The sequence below is a fragment of the Dermacentor albipictus genome, chromosome 5 (assembly GCF_038994185.2).
Source record: "Dermacentor albipictus isolate Rhodes 1998 colony chromosome 5, USDA_Dalb.pri_finalv2, whole genome shotgun sequence".
NCBI classification, from domain to species: Eukaryota; Metazoa; Arthropoda; class Arachnida; order Ixodida; family Ixodidae; genus Dermacentor; species Dermacentor albipictus.
The window spans coordinates 83,572,783-83,598,010 of NC_091825.1; the positions used below are offsets into that span (position 1 = coordinate 83,572,783).

At 45.0% G+C, this 25,228-nt stretch overlaps 1 protein-coding gene across 4 annotated transcripts in view; it reads right to left on the minus strand.

Moving 5' to 3' along the window:
* Eaf6 (chromatin modification-related protein EAF6/MEAF6) overlaps positions 1 to 25,228 on the minus strand; it is a 35,994-nt gene that overhangs the window by 3,584 nt on the left and 7,182 nt on the right. For 3 of the 4 annotated variants that reach the window (XM_065436848.2, XM_065436846.2, XM_065436851.2), the window contains exons 4-7: positions 23,778 to 23,813; positions 18,942 to 18,975; positions 7,463 to 7,663; positions 3,127 to 3,259 (exon numbers count right to left, since the gene is read on the minus strand). In XM_065436848.2, the coding sequence (XP_065292920.1) occupies positions 3,127 to 3,259; positions 7,463 to 7,663; positions 18,942 to 18,975; positions 23,778 to 23,813 (404 nt within the window). The remainder of the gene's footprint in view (positions 1 to 3,126; positions 3,260 to 7,462; positions 7,664 to 18,941; positions 18,976 to 23,777; positions 23,814 to 25,228) is intronic. The other variant, XM_065436849.2, reaches the window with a different exon arrangement.

Below are 25,228 nucleotides of genomic sequence, written 5' to 3' on the forward strand. Positions count from 1 at the left end.
CATTTCTAAATTCCCTGAGTTTCCCAGGTTTTCCCTGGGCGCCTTTGCAAAATTCCCTGAGTGATGCAGAACTATGTTTTCTGTCAAGATGGGCTGAAACCATATCGCCAGATGCCGTCACTCTCTAGTAAGCATATCGACTCGGACATTCTCAAATACGAATAAAAAAGAGATGCACACAGAAGCAAATATTTTCGAATATGAGCTATTTCTATCAATTGATAGCAAGCTCAGTGGTATGAGGCTCGAACTTTGTCACAATTGAGATTCTCTCTGAACAGCTCGTAAGTCAACCTCAACTGTACTGACATACTCTCAGCCCATACACGACACCTCAGTGTTGTGTTTCACCGATTTCAAGAGTTTACTTTGGTTTGGATGAGAGACACTTGCATCGTGGCATCAGCCAACACGTTCTTTTTTGAGCTCAAGCTCTTTCAAAATGGCGGCAGCACGCTTCCTTTCCCGTTCATTCCTCAGTGCGTAGGTCATTTCTGTTCTTGTCCTCCTTCCACCACTCGTTCGCCCCACAGACCATTTAAAGCATCTTCTTGGTCAGTTGCACAGTCCACATACAATTTTTCAAACTACCTAGGGGCCGCAAAAACGTCCGAAAAATTGGCCAGTTGAAAAAAAAAATGCATGTCACTTACTGCCTTTAAGGGCTCAAACCGCCACAGGCACATTCGAAAACGCTCTGAAGGCCTGTCGGTACACGTATTAGGCATATTGGTGCTCATACTGTGACAAGAAATACTGGGAGCACGGGTGTATAATTAAAGAATACATACTGTGTCCAGTGGCACAGCCCCTTCCCACGCTTGTTATGCTTCACTGCAATACTTTTGTGTGTGCTTCATTAAGTAACATTTCTGTACAGAGGCGAAGCTGACTTTCGGGAACCGGCATTATGCAACGCTATGTGCTTTCCAAGCTTCTAAGCCAATCGCGAGGACCACAAAGGCAGAGTCTGTGCCACTGCTGACAGTGGCGAATTCTTTCAATAACAAACATGGCACCGAACGGCAAGAAGCCTCATAGCGAACGTCGAAGCAGCTAGGGCTAGCATTGCCGCAGTGGTGGCTACGGCTGCCAGTGGATCTGCGTGCGAGAGTGCCGGTTCGAGGCGGCAAGGTAATCAAAATGGCAGCGGTGGTGGCTTTGATTAATGCTGTTTCAGACCTGAGGTCACGGCAAAATGTCCGGAAAATCTGACGGTGAAGAGTTCTTGCGTCAGAAATCTCAGACATTCTGATACATTGACTCTATGGGGTATGTGGTGGTGCCGCGAAGCCGTCCAAATTATCAGGAATCCAGAAAGTCGTCCATTGACTGGACACTAGCAACTCCTCCAGCCGACGACAGGGTGTCAAAGACAATTCATTACAATTCCTGTCTGTTACACGAGCCAGCATTACCACGACTTTCGACCCTTTCAATAAAACTACAGCTAATTTTCCCTGATAGAGGCACAAATTCTCTTAGTGTTACCCGTGTTTTTCCAGACTACTCAAAATCCCTGAGAATTCCCAGTTTTCCCGGTTGGTAGACACCCTGGTAATGATGTCAATCATCTTCTGACATGGTTAATATTGTCTGGTCTCAAGTTTTTATTGCAATAAGAAAAGACAAGAGCAAAGGGAGAATTGGATCTGGGATTGGCTACAGGGTAACGGAGATAAATAAGGTGGCAAGATAAGATGAGGCAGGCATAAAATGAGGTCATCAAATGGTACACACAAATACTGATGCCAAGACAGAGAGCAAGGATTCAACTCTGATTGAACAAAGCATAAAGGCACATTAGGAATAATGTGTTTGCACTATATTGCTCACTATGACACTCACTGGGCCATCAATGAAATGACTAATGATGCCTACAGCAAAGCACCATCCTCAGTGAAGAGGCAACGAGAAAAGTGATTCACAGGCTCGCCCTACAAAAGTGCATGTACTGCACAGAGTATCTCAAAAACTAATGCCTAGACATTCTTGTCCTTTGGCGATCCCTTGCTTAGAGGGTTCATTTTTTTCTTCATTTGAAATTTTGATTTCATTTCTTCTTTAGTTCCTGAAGTAAAACTAAATAGTGATACTGAAGCGCAGTGGCCTTTACCTGATAAGTTTTACTTCCCATGCATATCAAAACACATGAACAATATAACTTATGCCTGAAGACTCGGCTGGCAAGAATGGAGTGAAGAAACCGTACACGTAAGACATACAGTCAACGTCCAATTTTTCAACTCCCTAGGGGCCATAAAAACTTCCGAAAAATTGGGCAGCCCCCAAAAAATGCATGCATGCCTTTTACTGCTCCCAAGGGCTCAAATCACCGCAGGCACACCCGAAATAGTTCTGAAAGCCTGCCAGTACACTTATTAGGCATATCAGTGCTCATACTGTGGCAGGAGACAGCGGGTGCATGTGTGCATAATTAAGGAATACAGACTGCCTCCCATGACAATTTCCCCCTCCCACTATTAGCATGCTTCACTGTAATACTTAGCGTATGATTCTAAGTGTAACATTGCTGTATTGAAGCGAAGCTTACTTTTGCGAACTGGCATTACACAATGAGCCATGCTTTGCGAGCTTCGAAGCCATTGGCAAGGATTATAAAGGCAGAATCACTGCCATTGCTGAGAGCAGTGAATTCTTTCAATGAAAAACATGGCACTGAGCAGAAAGAAGCTTGGTAGCGAATGTTGTAGCAGATTGGCCTAGCGTTGCCGCAGTGGTGGCTACGGCTGCCAGTGGATCTGCGTGCGAGAGCGCTGCTTTGAGGTGGTGAAATAACCAAAATGGCGGCGGTGGTGTCTTCGATTATTGCCGTTTCGGACCTGTGGCCACGGTAAGAAGTACGGAAAATGACGGCGAAGGGGTTTTGCGTCCAAAATTTCACACGTCCTTAAAGATTGACTCTATGGTGTGGCAGTGCTGCTAAGGCATCTGAATTATCGGGTGTGCGCAAAACATTGGGCGTTCAAAAAATCGCTTCTTAATTGTATAGGTTATAGCAGCAATTTCGAACAGCCACAAAGAATCCCACATGAAGATTGAAAACTTTGTGTCAAGTAAAAGAGTGTTGGCTGTAACAGAGCTCATGAAAAGCTGAAGTCCCACCTGCGGAACTTTTTTGCCGACTTTTTGACACTCCCGGCGGATGATGATGAGGGTGTTGCCATGCCCCTCTGATGATGATGATGCTGGGAAGCCATGGAGGCTTGAGGCAGGCTTCCCTTGTGTGACCTGGCACCTGCATGTCATTTGAAAAAAGAAATGCCCACCTGGTTACACAGCAAGCTCTCGCACAGTTCCACAAAAAGGTTAAGCCACTGAGAAAGAAATTCAACAAGAGGGGACACTCCACGAAAACTGGCAACAGGAAACACATCACGGCTAGTGTTAATCCCATCCGTTAGTTGACGCAAGCATCGGAAAAAAAGGAATGTGAAATAATCTTAGACAATGCTTCATTCTTTTTGTTCTTCCCTGCTAAAACTAAGAAGTTTTGTGTATAAATGAACTTATACTTTGCGACTTACATTTCTTGCGTTACCTAGAAACAAGCTAGTGGCATGCCAGGCATTACAGATGCATGTGTCATGCGCCAGACAGGCCACTGAAGCCAGCAAGGCCATTTGCACATGTGAAGTTCGCCTGTTTGATGACCCGTCTCTTTTGGATGCAGCGTGTTTGTTGGGCTTCCGGCATATTCTTGTGTTCCCTCTGCACTTCGACATGGCACCACTGCACTATATGACTACGGCAAGGTGAGAAATTTTGTTTGACAGTCTGCGATGCATTTCAAGCAATCTTGGCTTTTACGGCACGGAAACGAGACTTGTGATGCAGATGGTGAAAAACAGCTCGGCTGTCCTGGCGTAGTTAATTTGAGTTGATTACTCATACTGGGAGATGTTTGTGACACCTTTTATGAGCCCTGATATCATTACTTCAGTAGTTTTTGGGCACACTTGCTGCACCCGGCTTTGTGACGCAGTTAGCAAAAAGTACCTCGGCTGTGTGACGCAGTTTTTCGTGTACTGAATTTTACTGGGACAAATTTTGGTGCTTTTTCTGACCCCAAACATTATTGTAACTAGTTTAGTTTCTTGAGGGGTACTTTTCAAGCACAGTGGCCGCACCAGGCATTCTGACGCAGTTAGCGAAGAGCAGCCCAGCTGTGTGCTGCAGTTAGTTTCACGTGTACTAAATCTTACTGGGACAAGTTCGTGACGCATTCACTGACCCGAAAATTATTCTAATTAATTTCGTAACATTTTGGAATACTTTTGAGGCATGCTTGCCACACCTGGGGTTGTGAAGCAGTTAGCAAAAAGCAAGCCAGCCATGGTTACAGTTAGTTTGGCGTGTACTGAATCTTAGCGAGACAAGTTTGTGACGCTTTCTACGGCCCCGCAAAATATACCTACCTTCTTTCGGAACTCCTGTTTCTCAAAGACACAACGAGTGATTGCCAAGGGTGATAACACTGGAGTGTGTTGGTTGCGCCAGCAGAACACGTAAAAGATAATGCTGAGGAGCTCAAAAACGAAGAAGCTGAAAATTCTGTCTGCTGAACGACTGAAAACAGGCTTTGCACCCACACATTTCTCTTGAGTGTGAGTAGAGGGCATTCTGCGAGCGTCTAGCATGGTCTGGGTGATGCCAAGTTGTTTTGCAAACACGCCGTTGCCCGTGCATTTGTGCTCTTAAAGTGCAGGAAATAATGCCCGGGAATGGGGGAATGCTTGGAAATCAGATGTTTACTTTGTAATTTATTGTACGGCTCGGAATGAGTTGGGTTCGACGCCATGTATGTAAAAGCGAATTGCTTTTGTTTGTAATGTCACCCATTCACCACTTTCACACGTTTCCCCTCTACATGCACTATTCCTATAAGGGCTAAATATCAAAATGACACAAGCTTGTAGTTCACTTTTTTCAGCTGATGCTGTCCGGTGGAGCTTCGTGTGGGAACTACTGCTGCTTACCTGGTGCCACAACGTTGGATGAACGCACAAAAAGCCTAGAACAAGCATTTGTATAGAGCGAAATTGACAAGGTGTTTTGCATCTACTTTAGGAAATCGCACGTGACACACGTTTGATGGAGGCTGGTAAGATAGTTCACCATCATTTTAATTGAATAATCAATTCTGCACTAAGACTGGGCGCGAGTTAGCAGCAGCAGAAGAAGAAGGGAAAAAAATGTGCCAAGTAGTGCAGCCGGCGTAGCGCGTGCCAGCTGCTGTTCAAAATGCGCGTGCCCAAAACTGAAACCGGAAGGAGTTAATCCCATCCGCTTGGTGCGCTACAGTCAATTCAGCCTCTGGGCTCTATGGGAGTGTCTGCTCTTGTTCAATGTCTTTCTCTATGGTTAAGCTTTTTTTTTTTGCAGGGACTTGTTCTAAAAAAAACAGTCATGTACAACAAGCAGTGCCACATGATAAACAGAATTAAAGGCTTCTTGTGTTTTGATTTCAAAGAATCAGAAAAACTGTCCAACTCGTCCATACAAAAGACTGGCAGTTTCACCCAACAGTGAAACTGGGCGAAGCATTGAAAGCAATAGCAAGGCTTCGCTTGCGCTGGAACTCCTGGCATAGTGTCCAACAAAAAGCAGGGGCAACATGTCAGCGCAACACAGCTTGCTAGGCAACTGCGGCTGAACAGCAGAAACAGAGCCCTGGCAGCTAGCAGGGGTCCTGCAATGCTGGCATGATGAGGAACGCCGCCATCGGCATCGCTGCTGGATGGTGCATGAAATAAGACAAAAGGAAGACAGCCGGCATTCGTAACTTAAAGTATATTGACCGTCCAACTCGGACCACTGTATGCACCATGGGTGAAGTTTCGTACACACAGCTGTATACACACAGCTGCCCAGCAAGAATACAAGGGTTTGTGCACGCAACGGTCATATCAGCAGCGGGAGAACTCCCAATCCGGCTTTCTGTTACTCAATACATGCTACCTAAAAGTATTTTCCCAAGCATGAAGAAGGCCCACAAATACACGCAAAGTGCCCCGAGTGGTCAGTCGCGAGACAAGTCTTTTGTGTTTTTGCGAGCTTCTTTCATGCTTGGAAAAACACTTCTATGTAACATGTATTGAGCAACAGAAAGCCGGTTGAGAAGTTCTTCGTGTTGCTCTACAATTTTCTCAGGGACACTTTTTGTCTCATAATATTTCAGAAGCTGATTAATTAATTAAGACGAATTATGTAATTAGGTGGAATGCAAAAGGTAATCTGAGTATCTTTAAGTGATGACAAACAACATCACCATGGTTCTGTGAAGCTACGTGGCATGTGCATGTTTTCAAAGTTTGGCTCAGATGACATGGCACAACAGGTAGGTATATAGGTACTGTATTTGGACAATTCTACTGTGGCCCTGTTTGTCACGCCCAGGTATATTACCGCCCAAATACAAGAAAAAGTTACTTGGGGCCAATTCTACCGCACACATGAATTAACAAAACCTCAGTCTACGCATACCATACTGAAACAATATTACGGAACATACAAAGACACGCAGACACACACACAGCCAAATCTCAGCGGCTAGTGACTATCGAAGTCCCACGACACCTCCTTTTCGCTGTCTACCGACCACAGAAAGTCATCTTCAGTTCCATTTAATGCATTAGAAATGCCACACTTCTGGAGGCTCCTGCAATCATCATATGTGGGATGTCATCCGACGCACCATGGATCCATCTTGCAATGTCTCTGAGCGTCACTTTCTTCAGATGACCCGTTCAATGGCAGTGTGGCTAGCTACCTTGCATTGAGAGTAAGTTAGGATTGTAACGCGTATGCAAATTTGAATGCACCTTCTACTTTAATAAAGTGCACGTTAGAATTGCGCAAGTACGGTATGTATAGGCACATAACCAGTGGTTATGGGTATGTGCATCTCTAGAGCATTCTGGGAGCCATCCAAGCTGAGCGGGTCAACATTCAAGTGGACCCCCACACTATGTTACAAGCGCAACCTCAAATGTAGAGAAAAAGGTGCCCGACCTTTACTGCAGTTCTACATACCTTCTTTGGGGGCACAAGGCTTATAATTTATTTCAGGCAGAGCTCATCTACTATGATTTATTCCTTGCATCTGTTCTTTTTACTGGCTGCTTTGCGAACGAGGCCAGATAGTTGATACATGACAAAAGCGGAGATGACTCAGACAAGAAAGCTTCGGATTAAAGGTGAAGTGGCTGCTAGTGAGTGCTCTCCCCATTTCCAAGCGAAATGCAGTTGGTGGAAACAGTTTCCAGCTTGTTGAGGATGAAGAGGGAGGTGCAACATGTAAATAAAGTCACATAGGATTACTACGATGCACTAAGAAACGCGATATCCTCCTGTTGCATTCATGTAAATGCACCATGTCCCTTTCCCCAGCACAGAAAGTTAGCTCAATCAAACAAGTCGGGAAAAAGCCGCAACGCACCCGGGTTTGGCGACTGTGGCCCGCCAGGCCCACCGTTGACAGCGCCGCCAGAACTGCTGCTGGATGTGCTGCTGCTTGAACCTCCACCACTGCCGGCCACAGTGGAACCCCCCTGTGACGCCAACAGGGAGGAGGACACAGGCCCATTCTCCTCGCTGCCACTGTGCTGGTTCTGTGACTCGGACTCACTGTTGGTGCGGTCTGGGGATGAAGAAGATGCCCCAGGGGCACCGGCAACTACATGACGTCACGGAATCCACGACGACAAAATAGTTCGAAGATGAAACCCAGCTTCCATTTTACAGTAGAAAGCTATCTTTGGCACACTCAAAGCTGTCGACTTTCTGTGCGTGTGTCTCAATACCTTTCATCTTCCTTGTACCTTGCCCTTCTTGCGGAAGGTAAAGAATTGTGGAACAGCATTCACTTGTGCAACAGTGCTAACATGCATGAGGTTGCTGTAAACTAACGATCAAAAGTGCCATGCCCAACCGACACACTGATTAAAAGGTGTGTAGCACCATTCATAAGAAACAGCTGAGGTGTGTAGCGCCGCAGCAGCTGCCGCCACACGCTGACTGCAAATTGTGTATTGACAGAGACAGTGCCTCAGTCACAGAAATACTATATGCCACAAAAAATGCACAAATGGTTAATGTTTAGGCAGTAGTTAGAAGTGATTATCAAATACTTGCCACATGGCTTGTCAGCACGCTAGGCCTATTTGAGTCGCCCTTCCGACTTTAAGTTCCACACAAGATTAACAGATATGAACAAGCGTGCACAGCTTAAGAAGCCCATCAGTGGGCAAATTTTGTCGCAACTGTTCCCCTGGCTCCAAGAGAAGCAGCCACCAAGATTAAAAAGCACAGATCTACATAAAAAGTTTCTTTCTTTTGATGCCAATGCGTGCTATTCTTGCAAATTAAAAGGGCCCTGAAACACTTTTTTAACAGAGTAAGAAAATGTTTCCAAACTGTTAGCGAGGCTCCTGTGAACACGTGAGCCAAATATTATTGCACTGCATGAAGCTGGAAATTTACAATCCGGTGTCGAAAACAGCAATAAATCACTTCCTTTTGCTTCCGCAATGTCATCATGCAGCATCATTGCAAGCAGCTGAACCCACAACAGCCACTGGCTGATATTGTGATCGCAAGATCATTCTCAGTAATACATTTATTCCTCATGTGAGCTGAATAAGTGATAATGTGTAACGTATTTACTCAAACCTAACGCGCACTTTTTTCCCAATAATACTGGTCCAAGAATTGCTTGCGTGTTAGAATCGAGTACGACCTTAAATCTGTGTTACTATGTCGCCATCAGCACTTCAAAAGGGCCGCCTCGTATGCGGTTCGAGCCTAGCTGCCGTAGCTTCCTCCATGTGCTGTAGTATGTGCGCTTAGGTTAGTGCACCGTCTGTCTTTCCATTTTCTGCATTTGCTCTATCAGCATGGAAGTGCCGACAGCGAGGGCACGCCGAGTGTTTAAAATGCCACAATCAAAAGGAAAGTAATTACGTGTGCAGAGACAGGCAGCAATCTGGCCGCATCACGAGCGTTCGGAGTACCCGAAACTTGCATGCAGGACTAGCACAAACAGGAGAGGTGTTCTACTCCGGTGACTGCTGCGTAGGCACAGTCGCGCGGCCCCTATCTTGAAAGCAATCTGCGATGGAGGAAGTTTATGCATCTAGGCGCACCACGCTGTGTTCTCATTGCTTAGTTCACGTTGAAGCAAGAAGCCACATAAAAATCAACTCGCTCGCGCCTGCGACCACACTTTCTCCCCACTCCAGCGTTCTGATAAAAAGTTTCTGCAATCATTGAGCAAGACATATTCATGTTTGCTTGAGCACGCATGACACCATGCTTGTTAATTTAGTTAGTAAGCGAATGTTTAAAAGCTTATACAGCCGATAAAACTACTATCCTTACTTTTCATATAGCTATCTACTAATTTGCTATCGTAATCAATGTTTTGCCTTTCGGGTGAAACTGCAACATCTTATATTTATTGCAACTTTAGTGCATTGGGAGTAAGTCTTTGTTGTCCCAAGTGAGAGAAAGTTGTATTTCTTCATTAAATAATGAGGTGCGCGGTACTGTAAAGAAGTTTTCTTTTCTTTAGGTCATGGCAAATGGGTGCACGTTACAATTGAGGGAGATTTTTTCTCTCCTTTTTTTGGTCGCGGAAAACAGGTGCGCATTACAATCGAGGGCGCATTAGAATCAAGTAAATACGGTATGTCTGCAATCTCAAAAAGACGAAAAGAAAAAAGTAACTTAATCTTTGCATAGCCAGTCTGAACACGACAATTGCACATTGCCGCATCTGGCACGCAAGGCCTCCAGCATGATAAGCGTAGCGTAAATACCACGGCCGCCACGGGTGCTGCCACGAGCCATCTAGCGTTCAACCTGTACAGCACCCCCTTTGCCATTTCTCCTGTGCAGCTTCCAGAGTGCTAGAGGAAATTAAATGAGAGAGACAGCCACTGATAGGTCCGATAACTACTTCCAACTTCGCTAGTGCTTGAAGGATTAGAAAAATTTTTCATGGCAGATTTGTAAAGCGACAAAAATCAATAGTGATGTCATTCTATGCATAGTTAGAAAAGTGTTTCAGGGCCTCGTTAACATGGCATGCGTATGCATGACTGCTACCAGTATAAAGAATATGCACGCAAATTATAGGGTGCGCTTTACAATCGAGAAAGTCACATTCCTATCTTTTTCTGAGTACCAAGATAAGGTGCATGTTACAAATTAGGATACGTTAGGACTAAATAAGTGCGATGAATGTGTACATATATGTGCATGCACGTGACACATAGTTGGCTGCATGTGGCAGTATAATTCTAGGGTCTCGGCAATGCCAAGTATTTCTGCGTAAAAAGTCAGCTGGACATGATTACAAGATGTTGATTACAAGATTGTTTTTACAGAAAAATTGTTAAGGGTTGTTTTACAACAGTGTCTGCACAACAGTGGCATGTGGGAAAATGATTGGTGCCGAATGTCAGCTAGAAAAGAGTCATCAACACAGCTGGCGCCGGAGCCCCGAACTTGCCGTATGGCCAAGCTATCAAGAATGGACAGTCGGACACCAGCATTGTTGTTGAACCATCCCTAAAGGCTCGTTTATAGTCCGGCACAGCTCGCACACAAGTGAGCATAGCTCAAAACCCTCCTGTGTGACACGTGCCGCATGCTGTTCAAGTGCACCATTGTTTCTTTGTCAAGCGTTGGCTGACAGCAGTAGTAAATGGATAAATGCTAGGCGCGCTTCTCCGAATACGGGTATCAGTGCCACGCACAATCTGATGAACAGGCTCGCCTATCTCGTGTTTTTTGCCAAATGTCATGGTTCGAGCACAAGCAGCTACTAACTCTGCTGCCACAGCTTCGATCACACTGAGCCAAAAAGCTGCCAGTCATACATGCAGAGCATCCTGGGAAACGCAAGTGTCAGAGCCCAGGGCCAAGATAGAGCATGTTGTACCTCAACGTTGGTGCTGCCAGGAAGTGCCAACGGGTGGCAGTTACGACAGTCACATTCGCGCGCCGGGCTGTAAAGGGTTCACCTCTCCCAAACATAACGGAATGTCCGGGCACATGTGCTAACGCTACGACGGGCTATAGACTGGCTTCAAGAAAAGTCAGCACTGCAGCCCTACCAGGCCATTGGAATGTGCAGCGGGACACTGGCGTCGGTCGAGATAGCACAGCATGCAGGAACATGCATCGGATCTATCCTTGATCCTTGAGATCCTTGAGATCAAACTATAGGTGGCAGCACCGTTGCTGCTTTAGTATGGCTAGGTTGTCGACGGCGCACATTGAAATGAACACGGCGACATTCTGTTGTGAACTATTTGGCCCGATATTTTGGTAATGATACATACTGACTGCAGTGAACTGATCTTACCTTGCACTTCCATGCAACGTTCGTGAACGAAATGTGGAATACATTTCTATGTACTTGAGAGAAGCGCAAACTCATTCAATGGGGAACTGGCATTCAACCACACAATCTCTGTTTCAGCACTCCCTTGTGGCTTTTTGTGCATGTATCGCTTGTGTTCCGTCTACTCTGCAACTAATGTTGCACAAGTTATTTAATATAGCATTCTCTACAAAACTTGTAGTGGTTTAAAAATGTCTATTCTTGTACAATGAAAATAAAGTAGCAAGTTAATGTGCGCTCTACGTCACCAATTGTACGCATGCATCTTCGTTTCCTTTTTTTATTTTTTTTTGCTGAGAAATTTAAGCCATAATGAGTTCTGTTAAGCAAGCTAGGCCACCTTGAATGACAGTACTTTAGTATGATCATAGGGTTGTTTACGACGACATTATTTTTACCGCCCTTGCACCGTTATGTGCAGGACAACGATGTGAGAAAAAGGCATTTGAGGAGCTAAAATCATTAGGTTGTTTTATTTTAGTTAATAGTGGCCGCTGTCTTGTGTCCAGCAATTTCACAACAAAAAGCAAAAGGAAATTACAAAAGCTGCCTATGAACTTATTGCTATGACGCCCTCGGTCTAGACAGTGCTGTGTCAAATAAGATCTTTATATAATACTCTATTTTCCTTCACTTTGTAGCTGCAAAAAAAATTACAAAAGCCCACAATTTACTAATTGCAAAGCAACATGAATTCACCATAGTGGTATCAGAACCCCCATATTAGAAGAACATCCCTCATCGCGTAATTACTAAGCAAGAGCCATGCAATCATCGCAATTACCGTATTTACTCGAATCTAACGTGCACCTTTCTTTCAACAAAATGGGTCCAAAAATTGCATGTGCATTAGAACTGAGAACGATCCTAAATCCACGTTACCATATCACCATCGGCATTCGAAAAATGGCCGCCTCGTACGCGCTTCTAGCCTAGTTGCTGTGGCTTCCTCCATGTGCATACCTCCATGTGATACGTGTAACCAGGAGCTAGTACAACCTAGTCTACTGCCTGTCTTCCCCTTTTCTGCGTTTATTCAATCAGCAGGGAAGTGCACACTGCGAAGGCACACCGAGTCCACCATGGTGCTGCATTTAATAGGAAAGTTATCATGTGCGCGGAGACGGACGGCAATCAGGCCGCATCAAGGGAGTTCGGAGTTCCCGAAACTTACGTGCAGGACTGGCACAAACAAAAGGAGAATATTTTCGCCAGCAAAGCAACAAGGAAGGGTTTCAGTGAACCAAAGCAGGGTCGCTTTGCCAAAATAGAAGAGCTGCTCGCCAAATACGTGCAAGAGCAACGAGCGGCACAACGGCCTGTGACGACCGATCTGCTCAAAGTAGGGGTGATGCAGTTAGCCCTACCGAAAGGGCTAATGCAGAGTAACTTCAAAGCGAGCAGGTGCTGGCTATGAAATTTTAATGAAAATAAAAGGCCTTTTTCTTTGAAGGCGGACAGGGATATGCCAAAAATTGCCCGAAGAATATGAAGAGAAAGTGCACAGTTTTCAGCGGTACATTTTGAAGTTGCGCCATAGAAACGGCTACCACTTTGGACAGATTGGAAATGCCGATCAGACACCACTCTATTTTGACATGCCTGCCACCACAACTATTGAAAAGAAGGGGGCGAAGCAAGTGCGCGTGTGCGGCCACGAAAAAACTAAAGTCACCACAATGCTTTGTTACACTGCGGATGGCCACAAGCTGCCCCCGTATCTTATCTTCAGATGGAAGACCCTCCTGAAAGGAATCGTGTTTTCGAGTGGCGTAATTGTGCGTGCAAATGAAAAAGGTTGGATGACCACGGATTTGGTTGCTGACTGTATTGATAACGTTTGGCGGAAGAGACCCAGCGGCAGTTCAGGTCTGCGTGGGATGCTTGTGCTCGACGTGTTCAGGTGCCACTTTGACCAGCACATCCAAGGACAAGCTGGCTGCATGCAACACCGACCTTGTTGTGATACCCAGCAGCATGACATCGCAGTTCCAGCCACTCAATGTTTGTTTGAACAAGCCAGTGAAAGATAGAATTCGGGCGCTCTACACCAAATGGCTTGTCAGTGGCTGTCATGAATCCACGCCCGCCACTAAAATGAAGCGTGCCTCGCTGCAGGGCTTCGCTGGACGGGTGAAAGATGCATAATGCACGATCCCGTCTGCCATGGTCAACAAGGCCTTTAAAGGTGCGGTATTTCGAATGCCACGGACGGCACCGAGGATGAAATGCTTTGGTCCGTTGATAGCGATAAGGAGTTGTCTGACAGCGACGATGAGTGACATCTGTTGCTTCAGGCGACTCGTATCGGCGCAGTGAAAATCTTGGCGGTAAGGCACGCCGCTTCCATTTGTGTGTTTATTCATCGCAACTTTGGTGTATTGGGAATAAATCTGTCTTTTTCCAAATGAGAGAAAATAGTATTTTTACATGAAAGCACGTGGTGCACGGTATTGTACTCTTTCTTGCTTTTTGCTTTTTTGGTCATGGAAAACAGGTGCGTGTTACAATCGAGGTTTTCATTTTTTTTATTTTTTGGTCAGGGTAAAACAGGTGCACGTTACAATCGAGGGCGCGTTAGAACCGAGTAAATACGGTATCCTAATGCACTGGTTGTAATATAAGGCATGTGATGAGATATGATAGGAGTACATGCTTACGATTCTTTTTTCTACTGCTGAGTGATGTTCGCATCACCCTGTTCATGTTTCATGGTATCACAGAGATAGCAGAGTCATCAAACATTGCGACAAGTCACTAAAGCATGGCATTTGTGTCTCACTGCTACACTTCATTTGTTTAAAACGAGGGAGAATACTTTTTGTGATGTACTCAAAACAGGAAGCAATAATAAAATCGATATGCTTGTGGCAAACAGAAGGTGCGACAATCACACACCACATGCTTGACACAAGCAGTCATAGATCTTTTTACAGCACAAAAATGACAGCGCAATACTACAGTAAACGCTCGTTAATTCGACACCTGTCAATACTGATAATTCGGACAGCTTTACTGGACGCGGCCAAAGTGCATGTTACTCTATGGGACCAAACCTTCGTTAATTCGTCAGAATTCGGCCCCACACCGCTTAATTTGGGCAAATGCTGATGGCTGCTGCAACACGAAAGAGTGGTAAAGCAGCGCTGGCACCACTGGAGTGAAACCGAAACCTGAGAGGCATCGCCATCGTCATCAATTAATGGGGGCGATCGCAGCGTCAGCGAATTTTGGTGTCTTCTTTCTTCGCTCCACTGCGCCTTCAAAGCATACGCAATACTAAAATTTTTTTTTTCAGTGAAGTGACGTACCAAAAATATATTTAAATATATGGATTGCTTATGCAAGCACTTTATACCTACCTCGTTCTACTTTAGTTGCCACGTTTTTTTTTGGTATGATCGCCATTGATATCGCCACCGAATGACATTAATTTTTCGAGTGTTGCACTTCCGTGGGCGAATGACATTCGATTCGAATGACATTAAAACTCCCAGTGTGACAGGGGTATAACAAAAGATGCATAATAGTGACTGTCTGACGATGGTGGTATGACAAGGGCAGCATAGCCCTGATTGAGTGACAAATGTATAATTATAATGAAATGACTAAGAAAGACTGACGTCAATGAAATTATGAAGGCGGCATGACGACAATGGGATGATGTTACTGAAGTGATGACAATGATAAAATGACAATGTGGCAATGATGACTGTGTGACGACAATGACGTGATGACGATGACAGGATGGGTCGAATGACAAAGCTGGAATGTCGACACTGCATCAACCCAATGACATCGCGACCACAAACACATCCCCTCTTGGCCCAAGCTATTAGACTACAGTGGAACCCCAATTATACGACTTTCTTGGGACTGCGAAGAAGTGTCGTAAAATGCGGGCGTCGCAAATTCCGAACATAAATTATGCCTATAAAGATACTACTTATTTCACGCGACGCATTTACGAGAAACTTCAATGTAAACTACTAACATACTCTGCAGGGCTTGAAAACCCAAATCACCAAAAAAGTAAATGTGATAAGAATTAATGCTGCAGTACAGGTACCAATCACGCTTTATTCAAACAAACCTTTACGGCGCTCCACTGCCCACTGCCGTGATTCCCGCCAGCCGGCACGAACTTTAAAAAAAGTCTAAGTTTCTTTTGGAACTTGTTTGATCCGTGAAGCCAAGAGCTTTCGCTCGAGTTGGGCAAGGTCCAAAAGGAGGTCCTCTGTGGCATCGCGTGAACAGCTGAAGTCCCGGATGCCGTCTATGTGCCGTAGCACCTCGACAAACGTGGTAGGCACAGACACGGCATCTGTGACGCCGTCGTTGTCTTCGTCCGATGTCGCAGTAGTGTCGGCACTAGGCAAAGCCTCCTCGATGACGTCATCCAGCGACACCTTGCCGCAGATCGCAATGTTGTCGTCAGCCTCCACAAACTTGGCGAAGGTCGTGGTAAGGTTTAAACCCTCGAAATTATTATTGGCGAAGCCTGCATCGGCCTCGAGCGCCATCGAGGTTGTTGCGTGCCCAGCAGAGGAGGCAGTCTCTCGCTTAAAGCCACAGTGCTTGAACGAGTTAGCAATTGTGCTTCGCGACAAGCGTTCCACGAACTGGCAATAAAATACATGGCGTTGAGCACAGTGATATTTTTTTCCGACTAGCTGCACTCCATAGCCGCCAGCTGACGCTGCACTAACCGCTTCCAGTACCCTTGCTTGACGCACTTAATGATGCCGGCATCCAGCGACTGCAGCCGGTTTGTGAAGTTGGGCAGAAAAAAGAAACCTTTATGTTCCTCAGGCTGGACCTATAGGGTGGGTGGCACAGTGCGTTGTCCACGAAAAGCAATATTTTCCTCGCCTTAGCATCCATTCCGTTATCCAGCTGCTGCAAAAAATTGCTGAAGAGCGAAGACGTCATCCATGCCTTTTTGCTGAAGTTGTAGCTGCAAGGCAGTGTCTTCAAGTTCTTAAGGCACCGTGGCTTTGCAAACTTTCCAACAACGAGCACGGGCAGCCTCTCGGAACCGTCCTCGTTAGCACAGAATAGTGCCGTCACACGCTCTTTACTACGCTTGCCACCATGACAGCTGTCATCCTTAAACACAAGGGTTCCCTCGGGATGCATATGGTAAAAAATACCACTCTCCTCGGCGTTGAAAACATTGCAGAGCTTGTATGCACCAATCATCTCCGGCAGCGACTCCATCCACTCATTCACCGTCGAAACGTCCACGGAAGTGCTTTCTCCGCAGAAGCGGCTGTACACAATGCTGTTTCATTTTTTAAAGCAATCTAGCCACCTGTTCGATGCCTGAAAGTCGTCGATGCCCAGACGCAATACCACAAGGTCCGCCTTTTATTTTAGAATGATGCTGTCAACGTTGATCGCAGAGCTCCGTGCTTGATGCAGCAACTTGACGAAAACTTTTTCTAACTTCTCATGCCGTCCTTCTTTTGCCACTTTCCGCTTGAGCCTGAACTTGTTGGCATTCTGCAATATCACAGCTTTGTTTGCCAGAATCATCTTAAGCGAAGATTCGGGCATCTTAAGGTGCCGGGCAATGCTGGCTTTCGTGGCTCCATGCTGCTTTTTTTGCTTCCTCGATAATATAAGCTTATCGCCGAGCGACAGAACTGTCCGCTTTCGGGACATCGTGCATCGTGTTGCTCCACACAACTCAAAACCTCCGCTGAACGCTGGTCATTAGGATTATGACGAAGAACATGTGCGATGAACCTAGGCCTCTCCGCGCTACCTTGTCAGCAATCTGCTGCTGGGAAACTGGAAGGAGAGAAACGCTTCCCCAACGCGACGAGGCGACGCTTCCAAGAAGAGAGGGACAAAGTGATTGTGGAGAAGAAAAGGCGCTATTTCAGCACAGCGGGCTTCACGGGTGGCTGCTGCTGGGGGGGGAGAGAGAAATGCTTCCCCAACGCGACGAGAGGCGACGCCACCGAGAAGAGAGGGAGAAAGTGATTGTGGAGAAGAAAAGGCACTATTTCAGCACAGCGAGCGTCGCGGGCGGCTGCTGGTGGGGGAGAGAGAAACGAACGATGAGATGAAGCAGGGAAGAAAGCTGCGCCGGAGCGAACCAGTCAAGCGGTGTCAAGCGCTCCGCATGCGGAGAGACAGAGCAAGGAAAGAGACCCGCCGCACTTTTCTTTCGTGCACCATTCCGTCCCGCACTTCGCGAGGGTTGTCATATAATGCGGAAAGCGTAAAATTGCGTCGGATAACCGGGGTTTTTAATGCATTGCTTCTATAGGGACTTCGCCGGGACTGCGCTAATCCATCGTAAAACTCGGGTCATCGCAAAACCGGGGGACGTATAACCGGGGTTCCACTGTACTTGGATCACTAAGTCGCAGTAGAAGGCATGCCAACGACAGCATGACGAGTCAGATCAAGAAGCTGGAATGACGATTGAATTACTATGATCACATCACGATGGCGGTGTGACAAGGAATGCATGACGACTGTATGACGACGATGACGTGACGACGATGACATGACGAGTCAGATGACAAAGTTGGAATGACGACAATCTATGATGGCACCACGATAAGTAATCCATACCTAGCGACCCAAGCTATTAGATAAATTGGGCCACTGAGTCATAGACAGACAGATAGGCTCAACATGTTTGAATTAGGCAAAGAATGCTATTCGCATTAAAGAAGGGCTGCAGATAAAGCCAAATGCTAAGGTATCAGACTGGGTGAGGCTGACCATACTGCACACACTACCACATTTCAACACCTTTAGGCAATACTTCAAATCCACTTAATTCTCCTAAAGTGATCCATTCAGTTACAAGAGTATGAAGGTTGCCGACCATAGACAAAAATCCTCTCAAGGACTTTGCCTCGTGATCATGCTATTGGTTATGGCCAGACTTAGGTGCACGTGATAACACCAGGTTATCTAAACTCTTCCGGAATCCCCTATAATCGGAGTGCCTCGTAACGAAATCACAGTTTTGGCCCAGAGTTTAATGTTGTGCAGGGTTATTTGTGAAAAGCACTGTTGACATATTACCACAAAGTAAAGGGCAAAACAAATATTCAAATTTGAAAGTGCACACAAGGTCCCACAATATTCAAATCATCGCCATCAATGGAAGAAGCTAACACATAACGTGGTCATACACATAATATGTTCGCACTTGCACCATTTTCTCATGCTCAATATGTGTACATGTTTTCACGCACTACCTCATGGTTAAACGTTGCGTTTTGCCTATGATACCATAATTTCTTTTACACAAGGGTGTACTGCATTCTTCACTATTTACTTTGTCTTCACCGAATTATTCTTTTACGACCAGGTATGTGATGGTGTCAAATAGCAATAAAGTTACTGCCTGTAAGAAGCATTCTACTTTATACCTCCCTGTTTGCCCTTTATTTCCCTACATTAGTACACTACAGAAGCAACATTTCCAGATTGAAAACAAACGAAGCCTGATTACTCAATCCAAAGCATGACTTACCTCGCTCATCCTTCTCTATAATGCCACTCACAGCCTGTAAGGAAAAGGACAAAAACAATGAGCAAAGCTACGAGGTCAAGCCAGTTAAAATAGGCTGCCACAACAGGGCATTCAATAGCACTTGTTGTTCACCCAAATGTATGTACGCATGATTCCAGGTGCAGGGAGTGTTGCAGCACAGTGAAGACGTACAAGTGAGCACGTACTTGCATACTGAAGAACACTGATTGGAACAACAGCTGGCATTGCTTTTACAATAAAAAAGAACATAGTTTAGGCAGCCCATAGATGTTTTTTAGCAAAGCCTATGGGCTCCCTAGAGAAAGCCTGTGGACTAGTAATAATCTGGCACTTTTTGTCAGTGAAGTCCAAAGACTTTCTGGACTCAACCCATTCAAAAGTCTGCAGACCACAATAGAACAAGGAAAATACACTTATTGACCTTATACACATACACGGCATTTGAGCCAATACATTTTTCAATTAAACATTTATTGTCACTTTAATAGAGCCAAAAAGGCATGTTTTAAGAAAGCAAGCATATATACACAACTAAAGGCTTGAGATGCCATTATTAAAGGTGGACTGAGTGATACCCAATTTTCGAGCTTGACTTATGCATTGCATGCTAAGCCCTATGTGTCCCACAGCCAGCTAGCAAAATTCGAGTGCATTTAGTGTCGTATAAAATCTGTATTTAAATTGTTTTATATCGCAGTTGAACTGTACTGCAGTCTGGCAACAATGATAGGTGACAGAATGGAATGTCTTTTGTGTGGTCCATGTCAGCAGTATACGCAAGGTTTCGTCTAAGCACATGCACTTCGGCAGTCAGACTGAGGCACACTTAGACCGAGGTGGGCCAGTACCCTTTCGGCAGGGCTTGCACATGTGGTTTACCCCTTTTCGGAGCAGATGACACCACGGTGGCCCGACACTTATTGATGTCACACACACAATGCCAAAATGGCAGTAGTTGTTGGGGCTAGGGGCTTAGAGCCTACGATACGAAATGAAATTTCTGGTTAAAATGCGCACCGGGAGCCCCATATTTGTGTGTGCATAGCAGCGAACTTCCGTTAATGCAGCGCTGACAGGACAAACAAAATTGATCAAATTATTCTGTGAATTGAAGGAAAAGAAGGCACAGAAAATATGCCAAACGCACGGCTGATTCATTTGGCAGCATTTACCCAATTCTAACCCGCTCAAAAATCAAATGCGTGCCAACTTTCCATGTGCTAACATAGAAATGAAGTTCAAGCTCCTAAACAAAGTAGAACTCTAACGCGCACCTGATTTTTTAGCAAGAAATATAGGCAAGGGTTTAATATGTGTTGCACAATGGTGGCCGGCTTCCTAAAGCAAGGATTGCCGCACGGTTATTCAACATAAGCTCTGCTGCAATACATCATGTTGCGCAGTAAAGCATAAGAATGCCACTAAAGTGGTTTTGGTTTCATATCCAAGTGCGCCGCACATGCGATTTTTGGCCCAATTATCTTGAAATAAATAGAAATATGCACTTTGGTGTAGGGTAAATACTGTAATCGGACATTGTTAGCTACGGCTGTTGCTCGAAAATAGGCATTTCTGAAAGATGATATGCACTTCACATATTCACTCTCGCCTCAGCTCTGTTGAGATAGATGCTGCCACTAAAAGGGTCCCTATTGGGATCACCATAGGGGTCAGGCGCATGCACGCTGCCTGGTAAAACTCGAATTCTCCCGCAAAGGCCAATTTTAGGATCAAAATAACCAAAGTTCGGGCCCATAGAAAGGCATCGGCACCAGCCAGGACATTCGGTCGGGATGGAATTAACCGAAAAATCAAAGCAACGGAAGTCAACTGTATAACCATATTGCCTCCCCCTTTTCTCTCAATTACCATGATAAACTAAGAATAGCTGGACAATAAAGTCGTGGAACCTTCTACCAAATTGCAAAGAAGAGTCAATACAATGAGAAACTATCTTTGACTTATCTGGTTGGAATGAATGTTTCAGTAGTGATGCAAATACCGCAAAGGTGTTCCCAACTCTTGCTTTCTTTAATGTGCAGATCCCATGCACAGTGAGAATTGATCATATGCGAAGCATTTTGCACGCACCTGGCCACCCAGAATTATTTTGCGTTCCAAAAACCATTACCAGATGAACCAAAGTGTTTATGTAAATCGAGTAGTTGTGTTTGTGGGGGTTGGGAGCATAAAGGCACGTTCGCACCGAAGGCAGAGCGGACAAGCGGCCGCGGATTTTCCGTTTTGCGGAAAATACGCGCCCGCTTGGCCGGATCGCGCCTGGACCGATTTTTTTTGCGCAGATAAGTTGGCCGCTTTGGCCGCAGCCAATCAGAACCCGACACTGCGGAAGCGCTGGTGAACGAATGTAAACTAATGTCTTTCCCTGGGCTTTTCGCTTCTGTTATTCAAAAGCGTCAAAATGGCAAGTTGGGCCAGTTGGTTGGGATTCATTTGTTACAGCGCAAGACAAGACAACGACAAAAGAAGGTATAAAACGATGACACGGCGCCGTGTCGTCACTTTATACCTTCTTTTGTGTTGCGGTGTAACAAATCTTGAAAATCGACTTGAACCAAGTCAATCAAATCAAATCTTGAAAATCTTGAATATGCCAACGATCTCGTCTTCTTCGTCTGAGCTCATCATTTTGCAGAAGTAGATAGCGGACGGGAGCGCGCCAACCCATGACAAAAAAAATATCGAAAGCATGCGTACAAACCCAAAGTGCCACGAGATGGCGGCACGTCCGTGAAATTGTTAAAGAAATTGCGAGATGCCCCGCCTTCCCGGCGGCGCGGATAGCCGGACAACGTGGCTGGTCTGAACAGGCGTGGGCGCTTGCCGCCTCGCCACTTTGAAAATACGCTTGTCCGCTTAGACGCTCCGCTTTCGGTGTGAATGTGCCTTAAGTGTGTGTGACGACAGCACCACGATGATGACCACATTAATGATGGTTGAATGGCAGCAAAGGCATGATTTATATGTCGGTCGTTCAAATGCAGTTCTCAACAAGACAAATGTTTGTTTTTACGTGGGTAGTGGACGAGCGTAAGAGAGAGAAACACGGATTGGAACATCAGCAGCAATGTGTTATACAATCACATGTACCTATGACTACATCATATGGCACATGTTAAAACAGAAATGGGATTTGTACTTCAGCAAAGGAATGCTAAAATGTGATTAAGTTGGGCAATCATGAAGTTAGTACATCACACAGTTTCTACGTAGTGTAAACTATTATGAGGAAAGTATGAGGGAAAGTGGGCCAGTCCTGGAGATAGTGAAATCTAACAAGGCACTGCAAAGCCCAAGCTGTCGCAGGGAAAGAAGTTGAGAAAGTGGCACGTGGCATGCATGCAGAGTGTTTCAAACAGCTGTCTGCCCTTGGCAGGAGAGAAGTATGTGTGCAATTGTGGCTTAGTGGTCAGAGCACTGGTCTGCTGTGCTTAATGACATCCCGAGCTTCGACTCCACCATCAGTCACACATTATGTCTTTATTAAAGCAAAGCGAGACAGGAACCTACCTGCCTACCACAATGTGCCAAGAATGAGGTAAAGAATGCTTCACACTAAAAAAACTAGAAGGGGGTTAACCGAGAGGCCCAATTTTTATTAGTAATATCATAAGAAGCCAACAAACACTGATACCAAGGACAACGTAGGGGAAATTACTTGTGCTTTATCAATGAAATAAGGAAATGGTAAATTAATGGTAATGAAAGTGGATGAAAAAACAACATGCCGCAGGCGGGTAACGATCGCACAACCTTCGCATTTCGCGTGCGATGCTCTTCCAATTGAGCTACCACAGCGCCATTTCCCCGTCCACTTTCTTGGCTATTTATGTTTCCTTGTAGAACCCTGGGAGTGTTAGCCAGTGCCACCACTCACAAACCTTGGCGGTGGATGTGGAACATCCTTTCTGCCACAGGCGTCACGAGAACACTATCTTTTTGGTTGAAGGCAACCGGTCAATAAACCCACTTTTCATCCACTTTCATTACCATTAATGTATCATTTCTTTATTTCATTTATAAAGCACAAGTAATTTCCCCTACGTTGTCCTTGGTATCAGTGTTTGTTGGGTTCTTATGATATCACACTAAAAAAGTGTCATGCAACATAAGGATTCTGGTTTACTACTGTAAAACCAATCATAACATGTGGCCACAAGCATGTTGTCCCAATCTTCGTGGACAACCACATTGGTATGTGACATCTAGTGGACACTGGTGGCAATATGTGATGGCATATATTCTGGTATGTGACATCTACTCTGAAGAATGTACTATGCTATGCAAAAACAAGCCATTCACTATGCACACCTAAGGGGCCCTAAGCCACTTCTGACATTTTGAACACATTTTAAATGAACGCACACTGGAGAAAGCAAAGATTTCCCTCCTATAGTTCTTGCTCAGTGACTGGGCTATGAGAGACACCACATGGCAGCGCTCCGGATCTCAAGAGGTTGCAGAATTGAGCACCAGCCATAGTGGCCGCATTTTAGATGGTGGCAGAATGAAAAAAACACTCATGTCCTCACTCAGGAACACGTAAAAAGCCAGAGTGGTTGCATGGTGGTAGTCAATGCAAGCCTACTACCTTCAATATAGTGCCGTCACTTTCTGCATCTGCTAAGGCTGCCAGTCGGCGGGCATGCACTCAAAAGCACAAGCAGCAGCAATGCACAAGCAACTCATGACAAAAGGACAAAAGGTACGGCAGAACGAATGAGAACACAAGGTCAAACAAGAGCCATAAGAACAGGGAACGGGTGATCTGCAGAAGGTGCAGCAATGACTTACGATGGACTCCCTTTCGAGCAAAGAGTCTGGAAAAAACTGCAGCAACAAACGACTCATGGGTAACATGTATGTTATTCACTGCAAACCATGCACTAACGTGTGCTACAGTCTACTTGAGCACCAAGTAAAGCACTTCTGCGTTATTTCAAGGAAAGCGATAGAAGTAAAACCAATCTAGCTCACCCAGTGCTCCATATACCTAAAGGTTATGAGAGGCAATACCAGTGAGTTTGGGTCAACTTCTAAACCAGGCAGACTAGCTGCAGCAGAATAAGCAATCTTGCAAACAGGTGTGATAGCATAATGATGTAATCACATTTATCCTCTCACTGTCGGTCACAGAGCATTGCTGTTATTCCACGTAACCACAATTATGTTCAAGCATGCAGATGTAGATGCCTGTGCGAGAGGTACCTCAGCACTACTTTGCTGGAGAAAGGCAGCTTTTCGTGACACGACATCCTATAATTCCCATGGATTGTGAACATTGACACCAATACGAAATTTGGAAGGATGTGGCACTTGTAAACAACAGAACAGTTTGGGGCAATACAATGAACACTACAATGCAAATTTATCCCTTCAAGGTGTCATTACTTAAAAAAGGCTGGAAATGTAATAACTGACATCACATAGCGTTAGACATGAAATACGAAATTCAACATTAAATCCAAAATTCCAGCACGCTGTGTTTGCATCCTTGAGAGCATCTATTCCATCCACTATGTTGAAGTCAAAGGGCTTAAAATTTTCATTCTAGCTATTCATGAGGCTATGGAATAGAGCCAGTGCTTCCTGAGGACAAGTAAATAGATTATTATTCGAAAATGATTACACTGCATCCTAAAAGGGTCAAAGACTCAACCTAATGAGTTTTGAGAATGTTTTCGGAGCAACAGACTAAATATGCAAACTTACTTTGAAATACATAAGTCATAATAATATATTAGTAGCATAGTTTTTCACAGATGGCAGCACACTACAGGCTACCTTCTAGTTTTAGGTTTCGCAGACTAGATGGCCATACTTGTTTACACATTAAACAGAAGTTGATAGTAAAGCAATATAAAGTTTCACGCTCAGCGTACTTCCCTCTGTTGCCTTAGCCGTTGAAACCAGAGAAACAGGCTTGAAAAAAGTGAACAGGCTTCACAAAGTGGGCTCATTCTTTTTAGCACATACCACAGAACAGTGCGCAGCAGAATCTTAGAGGCTGTGCTTAGTTCTCAAGAGCGAAGTCATAGACTCTTAAGAGGCCAATTTGAGAGAAAAAAGAACAAAGCTTCACTCTGTCGTTCCTGCACATTTTAATCTTATTTATGCTCACTTTATATCTTTTTTTTTTACTCCTTCTGCTGTGAAGCTTCTTGTCAACAATATAAATCAGACATTCTGTAAATACGATGTCTGTAGCAGAAATCAAAGTGATTTTTTCATAACGCAGGACGCGT